Source organism: Nicotiana tabacum, chromosome 24 (assembly GCF_000715075.1).
Source record: "Nicotiana tabacum cultivar K326 chromosome 24, ASM71507v2, whole genome shotgun sequence".
NCBI classification, from domain to species: domain Eukaryota; kingdom Viridiplantae; phylum Streptophyta; class Magnoliopsida; order Solanales; family Solanaceae; genus Nicotiana; species Nicotiana tabacum.
This window is the reverse complement of record NC_134103.1, coordinates 16,565,853-16,584,778: the sequence shown is the minus strand read 5'-3', so window position 1 is coordinate 16,584,778 and position 18,926 is coordinate 16,565,853. Positions and strand designations below refer to the sequence as shown.

At 31.7% G+C, this 18,926-nt stretch overlaps 2 protein-coding genes across 3 annotated transcripts; both read right to left on the bottom strand.

The window, feature by feature from the left end:
• Positions 1 to 953: 953 nt before the first annotated feature.
• LOC107778036 (squamosa promoter-binding-like protein 6) lies at positions 954 to 5,295 on the bottom strand. 2 transcript variants are annotated; one of them, XM_016598217.2, is made up of 5 exons: positions 5,157 to 5,295; positions 3,848 to 4,751; positions 3,008 to 3,111; positions 1,882 to 2,565; positions 954 to 1,356 (listed from the first exon to the last, which is right to left on the bottom strand). In XM_016598217.2, the coding sequence occupies exons 2-4, from the start codon at positions 4,630 to 4,632 to the stop codon at positions 1,883 to 1,885; spliced, it is 1,572 nt and encodes a 523-aa protein (XP_016453703.1). In that variant the 5' UTR covers positions 4,633 to 4,751; positions 5,157 to 5,295; the 3' UTR covers positions 954 to 1,356; position 1,882.
• A 6,079-nt stretch (positions 5,296 to 11,374) lies between these two features.
• Positions 11,375 to 13,054, bottom strand: LOC107778037 (protein BIG GRAIN 1-like E). Its single transcript, XM_016598218.2, has one exon. The coding sequence runs from the start codon at positions 12,817 to 12,819 to the stop codon at positions 11,851 to 11,853; it is 969 nt and encodes a 322-aa protein (XP_016453704.1). The 5' UTR covers positions 12,820 to 13,054; the 3' UTR covers positions 11,375 to 11,850.
• Between the last annotated feature and the right edge of the window lie 5,872 nt (positions 13,055 to 18,926).

Genomic DNA, 18,926 nt, shown 5'->3' with positions numbered 1-18,926 from the left:
AAAAAACAAAATCATCCACTTGAATATTGAACAATTTTTCACATCTTACTAGAATGATACTACATGATGGGAGCAGCAGGCCTATTTTTGCAACCAAATGGAATGTTGCAAAACCAAGAATTGAGGGACCACTTCCTCTTCCTTCCTTCCTTCTTTATTTATCAAGGACCACAACAAAAACACACTAATCTAATGCATAAAATAACACTATACTGAACTGAAAAGCTAACCAACCAAGTTTAATTCAGCTAAAGATCACAACCCCTGTCATAAGAAACTATACTTAATCATATTCTCCATATACATTTATGCACGCCTACAACCGAAAAAAGTTATGCCAATACATAAACATAATTGCTAGAAAGGTTCTTTTCTTGCGAACATACATGTGTGCACACATGCACGGGGTACAACTTTTCTGCAGCAGAAGTCATATACTGCAAGACACAAGATTTTTTTCTAATTCCATTCGCATGGAATACTACAACAACAATCTCAATATAGTATCACAAGTGCGGTCTAGGGAGGGTAGATAGTACGCAGACCTTAACCCCTACAGTGAATGTAGAGAGGTTGTTTCAAAAAGACCTTCGGCACAAGGAAAAATGAGAAAAAAAGCAGTAGCAATAACCAATAGCGAGAACAAGATAAAATGGAATACTAAACTCCAGAATGATGCTGATGCCACACATGTATGGCAGCAAAAGTGTTGAATTGAAAAGTAGACTAAGCCATCAAAAAGGCTCATATAGTTGCTACAAACAGTCTGTACAACTTTTTCTTCTTTATATAAGAGTGGTGTTCGGACCAGATTGCATGCAATTCGACCATATTACCAGTCCTCTATGTAGAGGCTATCTCCCACCAGCCAAGTACCGACTACTAGTATAATAAGGAGTGTGAATTTGCATTAAAAGAACTGCTGATGGAAAAGTGAAGCTTTATATCTGTCATGATAAAGGCAAGTACCATTGTTTCGCTATAACTCAAGGGGGTTTTACATTTCCATCTGACATAAAAGAAATGCTATATACAAATTACACACAAGAAATGTCATCCTTCAGATACCATTTTCTTCTTAAACATCAGTATATGCTGCAAGATTCCTTGGAAATATAATACCGACTATTAAAATAAAAGAGCACTGTTTCGACGAAATGGATCTATTGAAACCGAACAGTTGATGTATGATAGGAAATAAATATAAAGGTATGGCTGGCACTTACAAAAGATATACTGATATCAATCATTTATTACTCTGCCTTTGCCTTTTGACTTGTTGGAAAGGCCACTTGTGGATTAGTTTAATCTCCTCATTATCTTTGGAATCTTCATTTCAGATGTTGACCCTTCAGGCTGCAATAAGAATGAAAAAATCAAGACAAAGTCATATACGAAAACAACAACAATTTAAATGAATATATATTTCAGACAAGGAGTTCTTATTCCTAAAAGCTTTTGCTTTTTGCTTTTGAGTTTTCTCTCTTTTCAAGAAGAAGAAAGTTGAGAAAATGAAAGATCTGAATATTGCAAAGTCACATTGGTAGCCTGCTACACTACTGTAGAGGAACACATTTTTTGTCTATTGAACTCAGAAACATTTGTTCGTGTTTTAACATAGACATACGACCTGAAGTACAAGTGTTTATTGGTTGTGGGCACTCCTTTGTCTCGCGTTTAATTTATCTATAACTTGATAACTAGCAATGATGTCAAAACATTCTTTTGAAATGTAACTTCTTGCTTAAGTTCATTTCAACTACCATAAGTTCTTGGCTTAAAGCATTCTTGACAAACAGTATGGATTTACATGAATTGACATTTTAAATCCCTGATAGAAACGAAAGAAGCGTTAAATATCAAATGGACATGTTTCCAGACCTCAAGTGGAAGCAAAAGAACTAAAGATATCATTTTCCTGCTTCACTTGAACAGAATTTTTCTCCTGTTCCACCCTTAGCAGGTGCGAAGACAACTGCACTAAATTCATGGTAGGCCCGCCTTCTGGAGAAAGGCAATTCTTGGAATTCATAGAGTTTGCTCTTTGATCATGTCCGTCTCTCTGAATTTCAGGAACATGAACTACCCCATCTTGCTCAATTGGTGTCGAGCTCTTTGCAACACTTACTCTCGGAGATTTTGCAAGATTATGATGATCGTCTTTAATGTAGGCATGATCGTTTCCTTTAACCATCCATGGGGGAGTTGGTGAAATGTCGGTTGAATTGTGTAGAAGGTTTTGTGAGTGGGCTGACAGAAGAGAGAGAGCACAAGAGGAGTTTTGCCCTGCAGAAAATTCTTGAACAGATAATAATGTTGACCCAACCGGAACTTTGGATAGATCTTGTTTTCTCACTCCGTACTGATGTTGGATGCTTTCTGCAGGGGATTGCCCCCTTGTGACTGACATAGCCAATTGAGATATGCAGAACGGCTTACGTTCTAATTTAAGGTTCTGGTTATTGTTATTCACTTCATAATTTTCTTGATAAAAGAAACTACCAGGAAGTATTTCTGGGAAAAGAAATGGAACTCTCCTTTGTGTCATATCCAAGAATCTCGAACCTGCATTTCAATAATTGGTAGAACAAACTGAGAATGCTAGAAGCTAAAAGAATGATTAGAAGCATTTAAGAATATGCTTACCAAATAAAAAAAAATTAAAAACTTAACAAAAAACTACCTTTAACTCGATATGATTGGGTAAATAGGATAAGTAGCAGAAATAAAGTTTCCAAAAACACCCAAGATGAGCAAGTCGGGTTAAGAAATAAAAGTTCTATCACGCCTTCACACGAAAACAGGATTGGGAAAAGCAACAGTATGTTTTTATATTCATAACAGGGATAGGAAAAAGGAAGAGACTTGGAATACAGAGGATGAAACGTTAGGTTGAACAAAGTTAAAACACTTTATTTGAAGAAACTAAAAGCCGAATCAAGCATAGAACTCTTACTACAACATAATCAGCAAATAAAGGATAATTAGCAGAAGGAGAAAAGGTTACCCCAGTGAGTATCAAACTGAGGCTTTCTCCGCCGCTCATTATGCCCTGCAAGGCGTTTGCGACAGCTGCGTTTACCTTCATCAAATTCTGCCAGCAAGTGAAACCTGCATTTTTAAAAGGTTACTGCAATTCTATGCTGGACTGACAGCAAGAATATTCATGCGAAATCGTAACTACTTAAGTATGACATTCAGACCCAATGCATAAAAATCAGCAAAAATATTGCCAGAGTAAACGTCAATGCTGATCACTTTTTGTTAACACCGAGAACAGTTCTCTATTTTAAGGATGATACACAGAAGAATGAATCCGGAGGATGGGCAGGTTATAATAAGTAACTCTACAAATGACAAAGAGGGACCTCTATATTTCCTAGCTTTCTAGAGGTTTTGGCAGATCATTCAAACTGAAGTTTACAGAAACAGTAAGGCATTAAATCAAGTGGAAACTATGAGGAACTAATAGTGTTTTTTCACACTGGTGTCAAAATAAGTTCTTTAAGAGCTCAGATGCTAAAACTTCATCTTCTTTTCATAGCAATGAGTGTACTCATTTAAGGCAGTTCAGTTTATTTCTTTGTCCATAGACATTACATCCATAAGATCTACCCCATGGTTTAGTTGCGTAAGCCTCGTCAAACAAATGACTTCAATACAGTAGCTGGTTTTCCCAGATCAAATGCAATACAATTTATAAAGTCAGATTAACGAAATATGTATGTGTGTTTATGTATATGTTCACGCACACACACACACACATTCAATTCTGTTTGCTAGTCAGAAACAAAGAGTGCAACCTAGATTACATGAAAAAAGGAGCAGACATGAGCTAGACCGATACCTGCTACACTGCTGACAGAACCTTTGCTCAATGCCATTAACGATAACTACAGCAGTTTTTGAGTGTTCATCACATACTTTGTGTCTTTTGTGATAGTCTTTTGACGAGCTCAGGTCCTTGTTACAACCGTGAACCTGACAGAAAGGAACCTCAGAATGCAAATTTGTAGTCCGAAGTCTTTTTCCCTGCAATGATGAATTGACTGAAGACAAATCCAAGTTTCTCTTTAAAGATTGATTACTCTTGACTTCCCTATAAACAGTCGACTCCTCCCCCTTCTGACCACGAACCTGAGATATAGGAAACTGAGAATGCAAACTCTTTCTCTGGGTGGCTTTTCCAGTTGGCAATGAAGATTCTGGAGAAGAAAGAACTGAACTTTCTTTTGACGATTGACTAGTCCTCACTTCTCCATAATCAGTCAACTCATCCAATTTCAAACCAATTGGTAATGACATCAGATTATTAGATTTAGTAGCACTATGATTAAACATGGCTCCAAGTTCCAACATAGAACCATTACCTATTTCACCACTTAAAGCTCCCGGGCACGAGTTGCTGGCTGCTGATTTCTTAAAAATATCAGCAATGCCGGATTCCAACAACCCCGTGCTTTCAGTTATTTCTTGGCTAGGACCACAAATGCTTTTATCAACATCACAAAAAGGGTTCAAATTCCATTCCTTTACAATATTTCTACTTCTTGAAAGTGTGTCAACAGGCAGTTCAACATTATCAGGAAACAGAAAACCTCTCCCTTCTAAAGCATAGCTCAAAGGTTCCATCAGTGGCAGAAACAAAAACTTCTCAAATTATACAAAGTGCAAACACTTACAAAATTGGTGCTTCAAATTAATAAACTTCACAGTTAAGTCTTCACCACTAGCCAAATCCAACTGAATTTCTGAATATGAAAAATACAAAGTGACAGAAACACATCAGTATAAATTAAAGTTCCAATCTTTAACTTCAAACCTTAGATATAAACATGAAAGATGATTTTTTTCAAAACAACACAAGCAAAATAAATTACCCCCACTAATATATAGAACCAGAAAATTAAACTAAAACTAGCAAGAATGATACTAAAGTCAAAACCAAGATCACCCAAATAAGGAAATCACAAGTTTAATCAACTATCAGACTTTACAAATCAGGAAACAAGCATAGACCAAATCAGAACCTTAATCTTAGAGTATCAAACAACAAACAAGAAAATACCCATTTGAGAAAATCACAAGGAAACACAGAAAGAATAAAAATTAATCATCTTTGATGCAGAAAGATTGAAACTTTACATCAAACTTACCAAGAAAAAGAGTGGAAAAAGAAAGAACTAAGAACAGGTGCTTTTGTGGTGTGCCACTTTTTATTGTTGGAAAGAACCACTAGTAAACCAGAGGAGTACATTTATTAGAGTCAACACAATTTCCACTCCCCATATTTTGAGAAATAAAAAGGAAAATAAAAGAAATGAAAATTAAAAAAGACAACTTGAAGGTCTTTTGTAACTTTCCATGGGTACTTCTAAACCAGGGCAACATAGTCAAAATTTAAATTTATGGATTCAAAATTTGTCATCAAATCTATAATGTATTTTAGGGCCCGTTTGTTCATAATATTTTTTTAATTATTTTTTTTTCTATAATATTTTTATAATTTTTTCGAATCAATATTTGGCTATAAAAATTCTAAAATTCACTTGAAGTTAAATTCCGAAATTTTTCGGAATTTGAAAAACTCCAAAAAAGTTATTTTTCAAAATTTCTATTTCAACCACTCATAAAAATTCAAAAACATCTCCAAATATATTCATGTCCAAATACAACTATAGTTTTCAAATATCATTTTCAACTTGAATTTTTTTTTCCTTTTTTACGGAATTTCATAATTCTTATGTCCAAATGCCCTTTAAGCAATAAATTTATATTCAAAATAATATATATCTAATATAAATATAAGCTCTAAGCAAAATTTATTCCTTATAGCGCCGTCCCCGCCTCTAAGTGTGTGCGTGTGTGTGAGAGAGCATTTCTTTTTTAAAAAAGAAATAAAATTCAAAAGCATGTGTTTCCATTTTTAGGTGATAATTGATATTAAAGATTAAATTATTACTGCTAGCAAAGGGGCAAAAGAATAAATTATTACTAAATGTAGGTAGTTAGGTGTGTCTAATCACTAGACTCTAATACTCTATAGAGTGTTGAAAATTGATGCAACTGATCTTTACTATTGCCTTTGACACTCAACCTTTCAATTATATGCCACGCTTATACTTTGCTCCAATTTAATATTAAGTAGAGACCTAATTATACATCAAAGTTGGAAGGTCACATAGGCTTGTATATTTTATTACATTTTTCTATGTTAAATTTCACTTTCTTTCTATAGGGTAATAGTTTGATTTGCTGTTAGGATTTCAAGTTACTTGAAAAAGAAAGACATTTGATGATATTTCTATATTGGCCACCTATTCTTGGGTTTGGTTGAGTAGAAAAGAAATATATAGGAGATTAAGGAAGTTGTGATTTTCTTCTTTTGGCATAAAAAGGGAGTAGTTGAAGAATATTCCTTCTTTGAAATGTTAGTAAAAATGATTGTCCATCCATCTGTCTCAAAATGATTGTTCAATTTTTACTTACTTGAGATCCTTACATCTGTCCTAAAATGACTATTCCTTTTTTACTCTTGTGAGAGTTAAGAAATTGATAGTTGGCTAAGGTTTTAATGCATTTTTTTTTTCATAAGATTACTTATATGGTAATTTTGATTAATTTTCCTTTAATCTTAAAGAATTGATTTATCCCATAAATGTATTCAATTAAATAAAAGGGAACCTTGGAGCAGCAGTAAAATTGTCTCCGTGTGACTTATAGGTCACGAGGTTCGAGTAGTGAAAACAGTCGTTAATGATTGTATTAGGAAAAGTTGTTTATATCATACCCATTAGGTTGCGGCCATTCCCCGGATCCTATATGATTGAATGCGAGATGTCTTGTGTACTGGGGTGCTTTGCATATATTCAATTAAGTGCTAAAATCAATAAATTAGTATGGAGAAAGTACATCATGAGAATGCATCTAGAATGAAGAAGCGAGGACGAAAACTTAAAGAGCGAAGTTGTCAAAGCGATTTTAAATAATGTCAATAACTATTTGTAAAGTTTAAATGTTATTATGCATCACCGTTCATAATATAGAGTAATATGTTTGAGCATAGTAATAAACACAGTATATGTACAAGAAAATAATAATAATTAATTTTCTTATATTATATATATATATATATATATATATATATATATATATATATATATATATATTCCGTCTGCTGTATAATAAGGCTTATAACGCTAACTTTTAAGTGACTAACCATTAGACATTTCAAAGTATGCCAGTGTATCAGTTAGTCGTTAATTACATCTATAAGTAAGCAATATATATATTAAAGAACCCTTTTATTTTTGCCTTATATATATATATATATATATATATATATATATATATATATATATATACACGCACTAATGATACAATAAGGAAATACCAACAAATTTCTTGGTAATATTACCAATTCATCAATCTAATAACAATTTGGCGTAGCTTCTTAAGGGGTTGTAAAGTCGCACATCTGCAAAAATTTACTCAACAAATCATCAATATATCAGCTTTTCATAAGGTGCAAAATAATTTTCACAGGGTTTAAAATTATGGACAATTCTAATATAACCTTTATCTAGAAATCAAATGTTATATTAATATATTCTCCTATAACACTAACTGGTTTATCAAATTCCATATGTTAAAATTCATGCAATGGTAGATATTTATCAAATTATGAGTTACTGGTTGTATTTTGGACAGTTATGTCTCATCAAAAACTGCTTTTATAGACATGAAGCAACATTGTTCTAACCAAATACCTTAATCAATGATTTGTCTCTATACTATAGTAATAAAATAGCAAAGCAAATCTTGACACATGTATGATAGCTTTTGGATGGGATAAAAAAATAATATTTAAAGTTCACTTCAACCACAACCACCCCTTAAGAATAAATAAATCTGAACAGAAAAAAAAGTCTTCTTTGTGAAGAGTAAATGAAGAAACTACACTTTTACAGCTTATGAACTTACTAAAGTCTTTAGATCATTTCCAAGACTAACCAAATCCATAATGACCACCGTCGAGGACCGTAGTGGAGTGATAAGTACTCATTTATTATCAATTATAGTCTCAAGTTCGAGTCCCGAGTGTGAAATCGCCGTTATTAGAAAGCATTTTACACCATAATATAGGACTTTCATACGCGAATATGAATTTAAAAGGATCTTATGTGAATACCGAACGTCGGATAAAAATTAAAAAGAAAATCCCATAATGATGAAAGATTTTGTTTCTTTTCCTTTTTCCCGTTTCAACAGACAACAATTAAACAAAAAGATACACATTGTTGGGCTTCTTGTAGGGAGCATAGAGAACGGGGATTACACACACTTTTTGGGGTCAAATTCTTCCATTGAAAAGTTAACCCAAATAATCGCTTACTCAATCGCTTAAACTAAAAATAATCGGTGGAAGTATAATATATGCATAATTTATGTATTATATATATATATATATATATATATATATATATATATATAATTATGTATATTTAATATGTAATTTATGTATATGACTAGAAAAAGTAAACAGTAAATATGACCGACTATATGTGTGAAGATCCCTTCTTAATTTTAACGTGCATTGACCCATTTTTAGTTAGAGAATGGGTTGAACGATGGCTATGTGGATTGAATTCATTCATTTCTAATTGGTCCATTCTTTTTGGCCCATTTTTATTGTTTATCGTAGGTAACGGGTCAACTTAACTCAGTATTTTTGACTTAAAGTATAAATATATGTGTAAAAAATAATTAAATTTTCAATTCATAATTTTAAAAGTGTAATTGGTTCAATGGTACAATTCTAAATGTTAAACCCATTTGCATATCATTTCACGATAAATATTACATAATTAAATTTTAAATAACTTGATAGTGTAAAAAGATTTTTACATAAATGTTAGAACTCTGCTTCTAATAAAGAGCAAGAATGACTCAATCAATGCCATATCTTTGCCCCCATTTGACTTGATAATGTAGACAAATTCTTTGATTAAATATTTTTCTATACATAGAGGGAAGAGCAAGGAGAAAGGGGAAATAAGGAGGGAAATATAAGGTGGGGAATCGACCTTTACCTAAGGTAAAAATTTAAATAGTCAGCAAACTCTGACTACTAAGATTTCTTATTCCTTTACTTACAACTCTATAAAGTTACAAGAAGATTGTGCAAAACAATTTTCAAAGTGATAACATCTAATAAAAATTCCCAAATATGGCTATCCTCAGAGGTGGATTCAGGATTCGGCGGTCATGGGAGTACTGTTACATTCAATATAAATTTATCATTGTTCATAAAGATTGAAACGGGTTCTTGAAAATAATTGCAAGTATATATGGATTTTTTACCGAAGTTTTTAGATGCCAATAACCCCTCTTGTTTTTTATTTTTATTTTTTATAACTAGATTTAGTAAATAAAAATGGCGACAAGTTTGATAAATTGCCATATTTTTTTAACTTTGGCACATTCTAATACTCCATCCGTCCTAGTTTCTTTGGACTTTCTTCGCTTATTGATGATATATTTTTGATCAATTGGAATGAAACTAATTTAATTTCGATATTAAATTCTAGATGTTCAAAACATATGAAAAGTACTACTATTAGTTGTAATTTTAATCACATATATTTAAACAGTGAAAGAAAATAATTGAAATATTAGTCAAAAATTCATTTTGATACTCGGGAAGTGAAAAGTTGCAATTATTTTAGTAATGAAAAAAATATTAAGTATATGTAATGCAGACACATAGAGGAAATATTTAAATAACGCTCGCACACACAAAAAATATATGAGACGTGCTATCTACTTTATTTTAGACGATTATTGCCAATATTTATAAAAATCTAGTCCTTTAGCTTTACATTTGTCAAAAAAATCATATTTAATTAGTCATTAGTTTTTGGACCCTTTTTTGACCTTTATAATAATCACAAGAACATAAATCGCCCTTCTCTTTGATTTGTTATGTTTAATTGTCTCTCTTCTTTATGTTTATATTATGTAGCATGCTTTAGATTCTGGGTCATTTTCATGCATAAATAAATCAAGGTTGGGCCTAGATTCTTTGTCTTTATTAATGTGTTCCTAACTCGAATTTTGGAATAGATTTGCATGATTTTTATAGTGCTTTGTGTCTTTGATTAGACAAAGTGGTGTGGTATTACATCTAACATACTCTAATTATTATTGATTTAACATAGAAGTTTTATTTATCATTATATATAGTGATATGCTTTTGTCCGTACACATACCCATCCTTTTTAATTGAATTTAAGATATTGTGCAATAACTTGTAAAATTGTTATCATGATCAAGAGGTCACGGGTTCGAGCCGTGAAAACAGTTTCTTACAGAAATGCAGGGTATGCCTGCATACATTAGACCCTTGTAGTCCGGTCCTTCTCCGGACCTTGCACATAAAGAGAGCTTAGTGCAGGCTGCCCTCTTTTTCTTTCTTTTTTTTTTTTTACAGTAATATTTGTTTAATACGGTTTTTTTTGCGCCATTAGACATGAAATTCGAGTAATAATTAACTTGCTATAACTGATTACATTAATATTGTAGAAATTATATAACTTATCTCCGTCACCTCCCAATTTTGTTTACCTAGATTGTATCCTTTGGACAGAAGAAATGAAATTAATCAAGAATTAGAAATTATATATTGCATGCAGAATATTATTTGAGTTAGTCATACATTAATTCTACCTTTTATTCTTTATACTATAGTGGATAAAAATTAAACTATTTTCGGGAGGGGTGGGAGAAGAGAGAGAGCACAAGATAGGGAGGGGGAATTTCTTCAAATGCTAAATCTACTGTACTAATCCAATAAGAGAAATTTTTTACCAGTTAATTAAGCTCATCTGATATATACTTAAGGATTTAAATTATATGTATTGATAGTATAAGGATTTTATACAATCAATGTAGGTTAACTTAATTACAATTATTGTTTTTAATGTTACTAACTAATATTATCATAATTGTTTTTTGGTAACACTTGTGAAATATTATCATCCTTTATCATAAATTTTTTTATTATCATAAAAATTTACCTTAATTATCTTATAAGTGATTTCATCCAATATTTTATGTATCATCTAATTGGATGATATAATACTTCAAAAAGGATGGTTTGTTACTTAATTATTATAGGAAACAGCTAATGATATCAAGTTTTCATAATATGAATCAGAAGTCTCATCTGGTAATGCTTATTACAAAAGTCAAAGAAAATATGATTTATATTCCATAATGTTATTATGACTATGGTTGGATTTTCCATCATGAGATTGGAAATATATATCAATAATCATGCATAATGATATCAAAGCTGTTATAGTGGTGGACATATGATGTGCTTACACTCCAGAGTCCATTCCCATTTCATATATATAATAGCTATACAAAGTAAAGCACTAAAAGTCAAGGCAAACAAGACATTCCAAACTGTACATACAGTAAAAAGCTTTGCAAAAACTTCTAAAGGAGCACAAAAAAAGAAAAAAAGGCAGATCTATGCCCATATCCTGACAAAGAAAATCAAGACTTCCTTTTTCATGGCTCCTAACATCAGTCACAAAAAAAAGAAGAGGAAAAGCTCAATGTGAATATTTTGTGAAGGAGATGGAAATGAATAAAAGGCCAAAAAAAAAAAAAAAAAAAAAGGGATTGCTAAGCTCCTGCTATGCGCAGGGTTAGGGAATAGGTCGGACCAGATCGAGTCTGTTGCACGCGGCCTGATTTTGTACTTTGAAAGAGATTTATTTCACGGCTTAAACTGTAACCAACTCGTTGCCATTTTTTCCTTTGTGCCAAGACTTCCCTTCAAATTGGGCCACTGGAAATTGTTGCACCCCTCTTGACATTATCCATATGTGTAGTCTCATAAACTGGCAAACCACTTGATGAATAGAAATCCAAGTCAATATTTGGTAAATCAAACAAATCAGAACTTGAATCACTATCTGCACCATCATCATCATCAACATCAACAACCTTGTTATATGTCTTGCTTTTCTCATATGACAATCCACTATTTGTGCTCTTAATATACCTTTCACCATTATTTTTGCTCAACTTTAACTTCTCATCCAACCAAGAATAATCTGTGCTTTTCTTGTCACCACATACTTCTTGTTGTAAAGCTGCAGCTTGCTTATACTTTACTACTTGTTGTTGATCTGAAAAGCTTCTAAAATCTTTATATGATTTTGTAGGAGTAGGAGTATAAGGAGGTGGAGTTCTAAAACCAGAATTTGATGAAGAGTAAATGGACTTTGAATCACTACTATTAGTAGTAGTAGTAGTAATGCTTGAGCTTCTAAAGCTAAAATGACTTATACTACTTCTTCTTTTCCTTCTTCCACTTGGACTTTCATCTTCATCTTTCAAAGATTGTGCTGAAGATTTTGATGATTTCTTTTTCTTGGATGATGTTTGGTTGAAGAGAGAATTCAAGAAACTAGCAAGTCTACCACCTGGAGAACTTGGTTGCTTGTATTTCTTTTGATCTTTATTTTTGATCATTGGTTTTTCCATAATATAAGTAGTAGTTTGTGTAGGAAGAAGTGATGAATTTCTCATTATAGGCATGTCAAAACTCATTCTTCCACCTCTTAAACTTTGATGCTTGTTGTTGTTGTTGTTGTTGTTGTTGTAATATTCTTCATTTGCACCTGAGAAATACTTTGCTGCCTCAAACACATCAATCTCTCCTGAATCATTATTTCTCCATTGGATAATTTTCTTGGACATTTTTTCAGTAGTTTCAGGATGTATTCCAGTGATGGACATGACTTGAAAAGGTATATATATCAAAGGAAATTGAGAAGTTGAAGATAGAAAAGATTGGAGAGTTAAATGTATTTAAAGTAGAAAGAAGTAAGTATATATGTAGGATGTTGAAATGAGAGATCAATTTGTGTGGTTGTGAAGAGAAAGCAGGAGGGGTTTTAGGGTTGTTGTAGAAGGAACACGAGGGAGGGGTTTGCTTTCAAAATTATTGAGAGTAATGGCTGATAGAGTGAACTTTTTATATAGTAATGCATTGAGCTATGAAGGTAGAATATGTCCTTATATATACTGACAAGTGTAAATATTTTAAAATTATCAGTATAGTTTATAATATCATGTTAGTTATTATCTTTATATATGTTAAAACTAATAAATCACCATAGATATTTACATGTAATTAGCTTATAAAGATATTGTAACTTGTATTTTTCATTCGGTTACTGCTATAATGTAATTGTTAGTACTAGCCATTTCCTTTCTTTTTATTTTCTAATTAATTTTCATTTATTTGGACAAGTTGTAAGATTGGACCCACTTTGGGATTTTTATATATAATATCTACGTGAATAAAAAAAAAGATATGGTTGTTATTTTTTTTACGTCATAGAACTTAAATTCTACAACAACAACAATAACAACAACTATGTATATGCCTAGTTCCTAAATAAGTTGGTGTCAGCTATATGAATCTATTCATGTTATCATCATATTAAATATAACTAAAAATCAAAATTTATATATATATATATATATATATATATATATATATGATGATAACATGAATAGATTCATATAACTGACACCAACTTATTTAGGAACTAGGCATATACATAGTTGTTGTTACTGTTCATAGAATTTAGACACTATGAAGGTACATTATAAATATTCTTTTCCCCCTTTTGTTTATTTTATGTTTATTTATCCATTTTTCAATTTATTTTTAAAGGGCAACCCACTTGATGATGCTATTTGTGCTTTAGTAAATAGAGTAGGGATTGAAAGAGTGGGGTAGAATGAAATAAGCTTTTTTCTCCTTCTCTCATGCTTTGAAATCCAGAAGTTGGTGTAAGCATTATGGGGGGCATAAACCTGTTTATCTTTGGATTCTCATAAGCCTTTTATTTTAGTGGGATATTAGCTTTTAACTTTCAAGTATAGTCTTAGCAAGGGTGTGTACCATGATCTTTTTCTTCCCTAGACTCCCCACCAAAATACAAAAAAAGAAGAAGAAAAACAAATTCTTATAATTGATGTTTAATTTCAACTTTTCAATGTCACAAGAATGGGAGAATATCTTTTTTTGCAACAAACACAAATTATATTAGGTGATTTCTTTTTATATATCTACCAAAATTTTGACGGACAAATCTACTCGCTCCTATATATTTCAATCGGAAATAACAAGTAGCTGCTGAAATAATCAAGTTGGGCGCGAGCTTCTTATTCAAGAGTAGAGGAGGGACTATCCTTTGTTTTTTTTCCTATTGTGATGCATAGTTCAGTTTCAGACACTTTGTCTCTGGCACCTTTAGTTTGGGTCCTCCAATATTTGAAAGGAGAAAAAAAGGAGTTTATGTAAGGCTGGAAAAAACCATGTTACGGTTTTGGTTGAAGTGATTATGGCCTGACAAAAGGTAGTTCAAATCATCGAATTTGTGTCTTGTCATTAACGAATTAGTTGAATGAATTGATAATATTGTGAGCCAACAAGTTTAGAGTAACAAAAATAGATGTGATTTATTCTATATACATTAAAAATGTCAAAGATGATTATACTATTTATATAGTTTTACTTGTTGTAGTGTTATTTATCCCGTTTTTAGGTTGCATATGTATGCTTATTATAAAAAAGGGAAAATAGCCAAATATATCCATCTACTTTGATATATTATTCATATTTATCCTCCGTTATACAATTGGGTCAAATTTACCCTCATCGTTAATAAAGTTTTCAAATTTACCCTCTAATCTAATGGAAAGCCCCAAAATCCCAAATTCCTTCAATTTACTATAATTTTTTCTCACAAATTACTTATCCCTACGCGTGCTCTACCAGAGAAGAAAATATCCTCGACAAGTTGATTTCTTGTTCCACTTGATTATTTAGAGCAGGAAGACTTAACAAACTCGCCAACTCCAGGCATGAGAACACCAGTAAATATTCCTTTGAAATGTTATTTTGAAGCTGGACATAAATTTAAATAGTCATTTAATTTAGGATTTCTTAGACAATACTAAAGAATCATATGTCACAATTTCATGCAGAAGTGCTTGCGCATCAAAATTTGCATCAAATAACATGCTAAATTCAAATCCGAAAGGGAATGCATCTACATGGATACCTATGGCCTTGTTATGCCTAGTCCATAAAAAATAATAAATATTGGTAATAACTTCATAAACAAATACATTTCGACCACCGGAAGAATCAAATAAATCTCTTCCAAATTATCTACGGTATTTCACTCATCCTCATTCCGTTAGAGACATACCCGTAAACTGTGAATTTTGCCTTTCATTTATAGTTTGAGCATAACCAAAGACAAGGAGAATAATTATGATGTAACTCCACACTTCTATTTCTGTAATATGAACCTTTATTCTTCTCTGGTGGATAACACGAAGGAGATGATTGATTTGTGAGGAAGAATTGGAGTAAATAGAAGGGATTTGGGGCTTTCCGTTAGCTTAGAGGGTAAATTTAAAAACTTTGCTAACGGTGAGGCTAGATTTGACCCGATAGTATAACGGATGGTAAATATGAACAATATATCAAAGTAGAGGGGTATATTTGGCCCTTTTCCCTATAAAAAATTACCTATAAAGGATTTAAAGTGACCTCTCTGTTTAATTATTTTTTATATTGTTAAGAGTATATATAGAAGTTAAACTCCAATAAATAACATGTACAATATCAGCATTCTTAAGCAAATGGAAGGAAGACGAAATTAGAAAGGCATTCTTGAAGGATTATTTGGTCAAAAGCTGTAAAAACAGTAGTGGATTTCACTCAGTGATTAATTTCAATAATTAGACAAAAGTCTTGTCTTATTGATTGTCATTTACTTGGAGAAGATAAAGTGCTAAGCATGCATTTTTGGGAGATTAGCTTTCTTAATAATTATTGTGGGGTTCCTCTAGTTTGACCCACCAAAAAAGGTAAAAATCATCCAAGATTCAGCTCTTTTTAGATTTTCTTTTTTTCTTGTCCCTTTTGAAACTACATTCTTTTTTCAAATAATTAATTGAAGAGGGTAAAAAGTTTCAAAAATTGATCATAAATTTTATGTAATTCTTCTAAAACCTTGAAATGTGTGTGAATCTCCCTTGAAATGTGGGTGAAGCTAAAATTCTTCTTTTCCTTAAGTGATGCATAATGTCAGTTTAACCTCATATTCAGAGATGGATTTAAAATTTGAAGTTTATATGGTTAACTATAGCAAACTTAAATTAATATATAATAATAATTGAGTTCACAGTCAAATATTTATAGAAATATTGTGCATTTCTTAATAAATAAGTATACAAAATTTTGGATAGAAATTATTGGTTCACGTGAGCCCATAAATTGCATGATAGCTAAGGCCATAATCAAGTCATCACTATAGATATTTGAATCGATAGCGTTGCTAGTAGTTTTGGTCTAAATTATGTATTTATCTTAAAATTTTTATTGAATATATATAAATTATTAATTTAGAATCCAGTAGTTTAAAAACGATTAGAACCCCGAACCCATAAACTTAAAATTTTGACTCTGCCTCGAGGTATGCCGGGTATAATATGTAATATATACACACAATTATAACCATTCATTACCACAAAATAGTGAAGTATAAGATAATATTTCGCATCTATAAACTTAAAATGTTGAATATAATGTGCATCGGATTCAGATCGCATTTTTCCAAACACAAGCAATAGCTTAATTAGGGCCACAAAAGAGAGAGAGGTGAAGGTCCCATACTTTAGTGTTGGGCACATATGTTGGATTAAAGCATCTAATTTCACCACTCAACGCACGTACGTTTTAGGGCCACTAAAGATATGTAAAGGTCCCATATACTAGTATTAAGCAAATACATTAAATTTTATTTAAAGTCCAATGTCACCACATACGTGGTAGCAGCATTGCCAAAGTGAAAATGGAGATGTAAAAGGTAAAAGAAAATTAATGACACATTTACGTGAATGACAAACTATTTTCTTTGATCTATTTTAAAGTTTTTACTCACCTAGTAAGAAAAATATTTAATTGCATTAATCATAAAAATAATTGTTTGAACTGTCATATTATCTCACCTTAAACATCTCAATTAGGTAATAGAGATCTGCTGGACTTTTAAATCGTCAAATATTTTAAAATAAATTTAATTTGCTAAAATAATTAATATTTTGAAGGGAAAGTAGTAACATTTGCAGAAGCTAAGTATTGTAAATGTCTTCAACGATACAAATGGTACATGGATATATGGCTTTACAAAGTACCTTCCGTATACGAATGTACTACAAGCGGAGATACTGGCGCTTTAGGGCGCATCTAGGGGTTCCAACCCATGTTTCCCGCCCTAAATCATGTATAGTAATATTATATTTTTTAAAAATATTTAAATATATGTGTGTGCACCCATACTCAAAGTATTATATGATGTGATGATTATTGAGTGTACCTCTCTAGGTGAGGTTGTGAGTTCAAATCTTATGTCAATCTTGTTGTTTTTCCTTGTCGCTGTAAAATCTTATATGATTAAACAAAATGTGTATATTAAAACTAGTAGCAGAGTGTATGATATAGCATATAGTCAATGAGTTCAATTGATCTCAATATTTTCAATATGGAAAATAGATATAGATGTAAGAAAATTACTATTTAAAAAAAAACTGAACTTATAATTCCAAAAGTGCAATGGGTACACAATCGTAAGAATTAAATGTTGAACTCGTAAAATTTATATTCTGGATCCACTTTTTCTTAATAATGCACCCATCCTGCCAAAATCTTGGATCCGCCTCTGACTTTAAAGACTGTAAGTAGAATTTATGAAATTATATGTTGTTCCGATGAAGCGAAGCAAATGCAATTCCCCTACATGAAATTTAAAATACTCACACCTTTTTACTGCATGCAGGTTGATGCTACATAAAGTCGTAGTGCAGCAGCTCTACCACACATTTCGGGAGAGTAATGGAGTGGCGGATGCTATGGCAAAATTTGGAAAACATTAGATGACTCAACTTCCCAACATGTACTAGTTTTTGACAACCCCCCCCCCCCCCCCCTCCAACTTTACTTTACCGCATTTAGATTTTGATGTAATAGGAACTGAATCTCTTCGTTCAGTTCCAACTACTGTACTTTGTTAACTTTCCTGTCTTTAATAAAATTTTCGTTTTCTAGCAAAAACAAATGTTGAGAATGGCAGTCTTGAGATATGATCATGACACTTCTTTCTTGCAGTCATTGAATTGGCAATTTTTAGCATGTATCATGTTGTATAAAAGTAACCAAAAAAAATATTATATAATATTTTCATATGAATTTAATTTTTTGAAGGTCCCTTTCAAATTTTTCTGGCCTTTTCATCTTCATCTGATCGACTTGCATGGAGCTTTCAGCAAGTGACTTGCAGTGTCACCATCCCATACCCTTAAAATTTTGTTATTTTCTTTGATATATTAATTAACACATAAATTAATCAACATGATGCGATTTTGACAACTCCACTTTTTATTTTCAATATTCATAATTCCAAAATATTGACTTTGCTAGATGATCTGGCTATATCCATTTGATTGGTTAGTATGGTTTTGTTATTATCCTCCTATTTATCAATCTTTTGTTTTCATTATAGTCTATAGACATGTAATTTTATGGATCAAGTCTATTAGGTTGAGCCTTTACAAGACAAGTCTAATTCATGGTTTTCAACCCCAAAAGTCCATTAAAAGTTTGTTGCAGGCTACTTTACCCTAAATCCTAGTTCATTCCTATATAAAAGGGTACATGGTCCCTCGATGAAACATATCGAAAATTTCATAAACTTCTGGGATATTCAAAAAAAGACCATGACATAAAATAATATCTTTCTCAAATTAAGTCGAATTGA

Excerpts from the sequence above, each read along its gene's own strand:
- LOC107778036 (XM_016598217.2), bottom strand. The coding sequence starts at position 4,632 with ATGGAACCTTTGAGCTATGCTTTAGAAGGGAGAGGTTTTCTGTTTCCT. Across the intron at positions 3,112-3,847 it reads TTCTGTCAGCAGTGTAGCAG|GTTTCACTTGCTGGCAGAAT; the intron begins GTATCGGTCTAG and ends TTAAAAATGCAG. Across the intron at positions 2,566-3,007 it reads TCAGTTTGATACTCACTGGG|GTTCGAGATTCTTGGATATG; the intron begins GTAACCTTTTCT and ends ATTGAAATGCAG.
- LOC107778037 (XM_016598218.2), bottom strand. The coding sequence starts at position 12,819 with ATGTCCATCACTGGAATACATCCTGAAACTACTGAAAAAATGTCCAAG.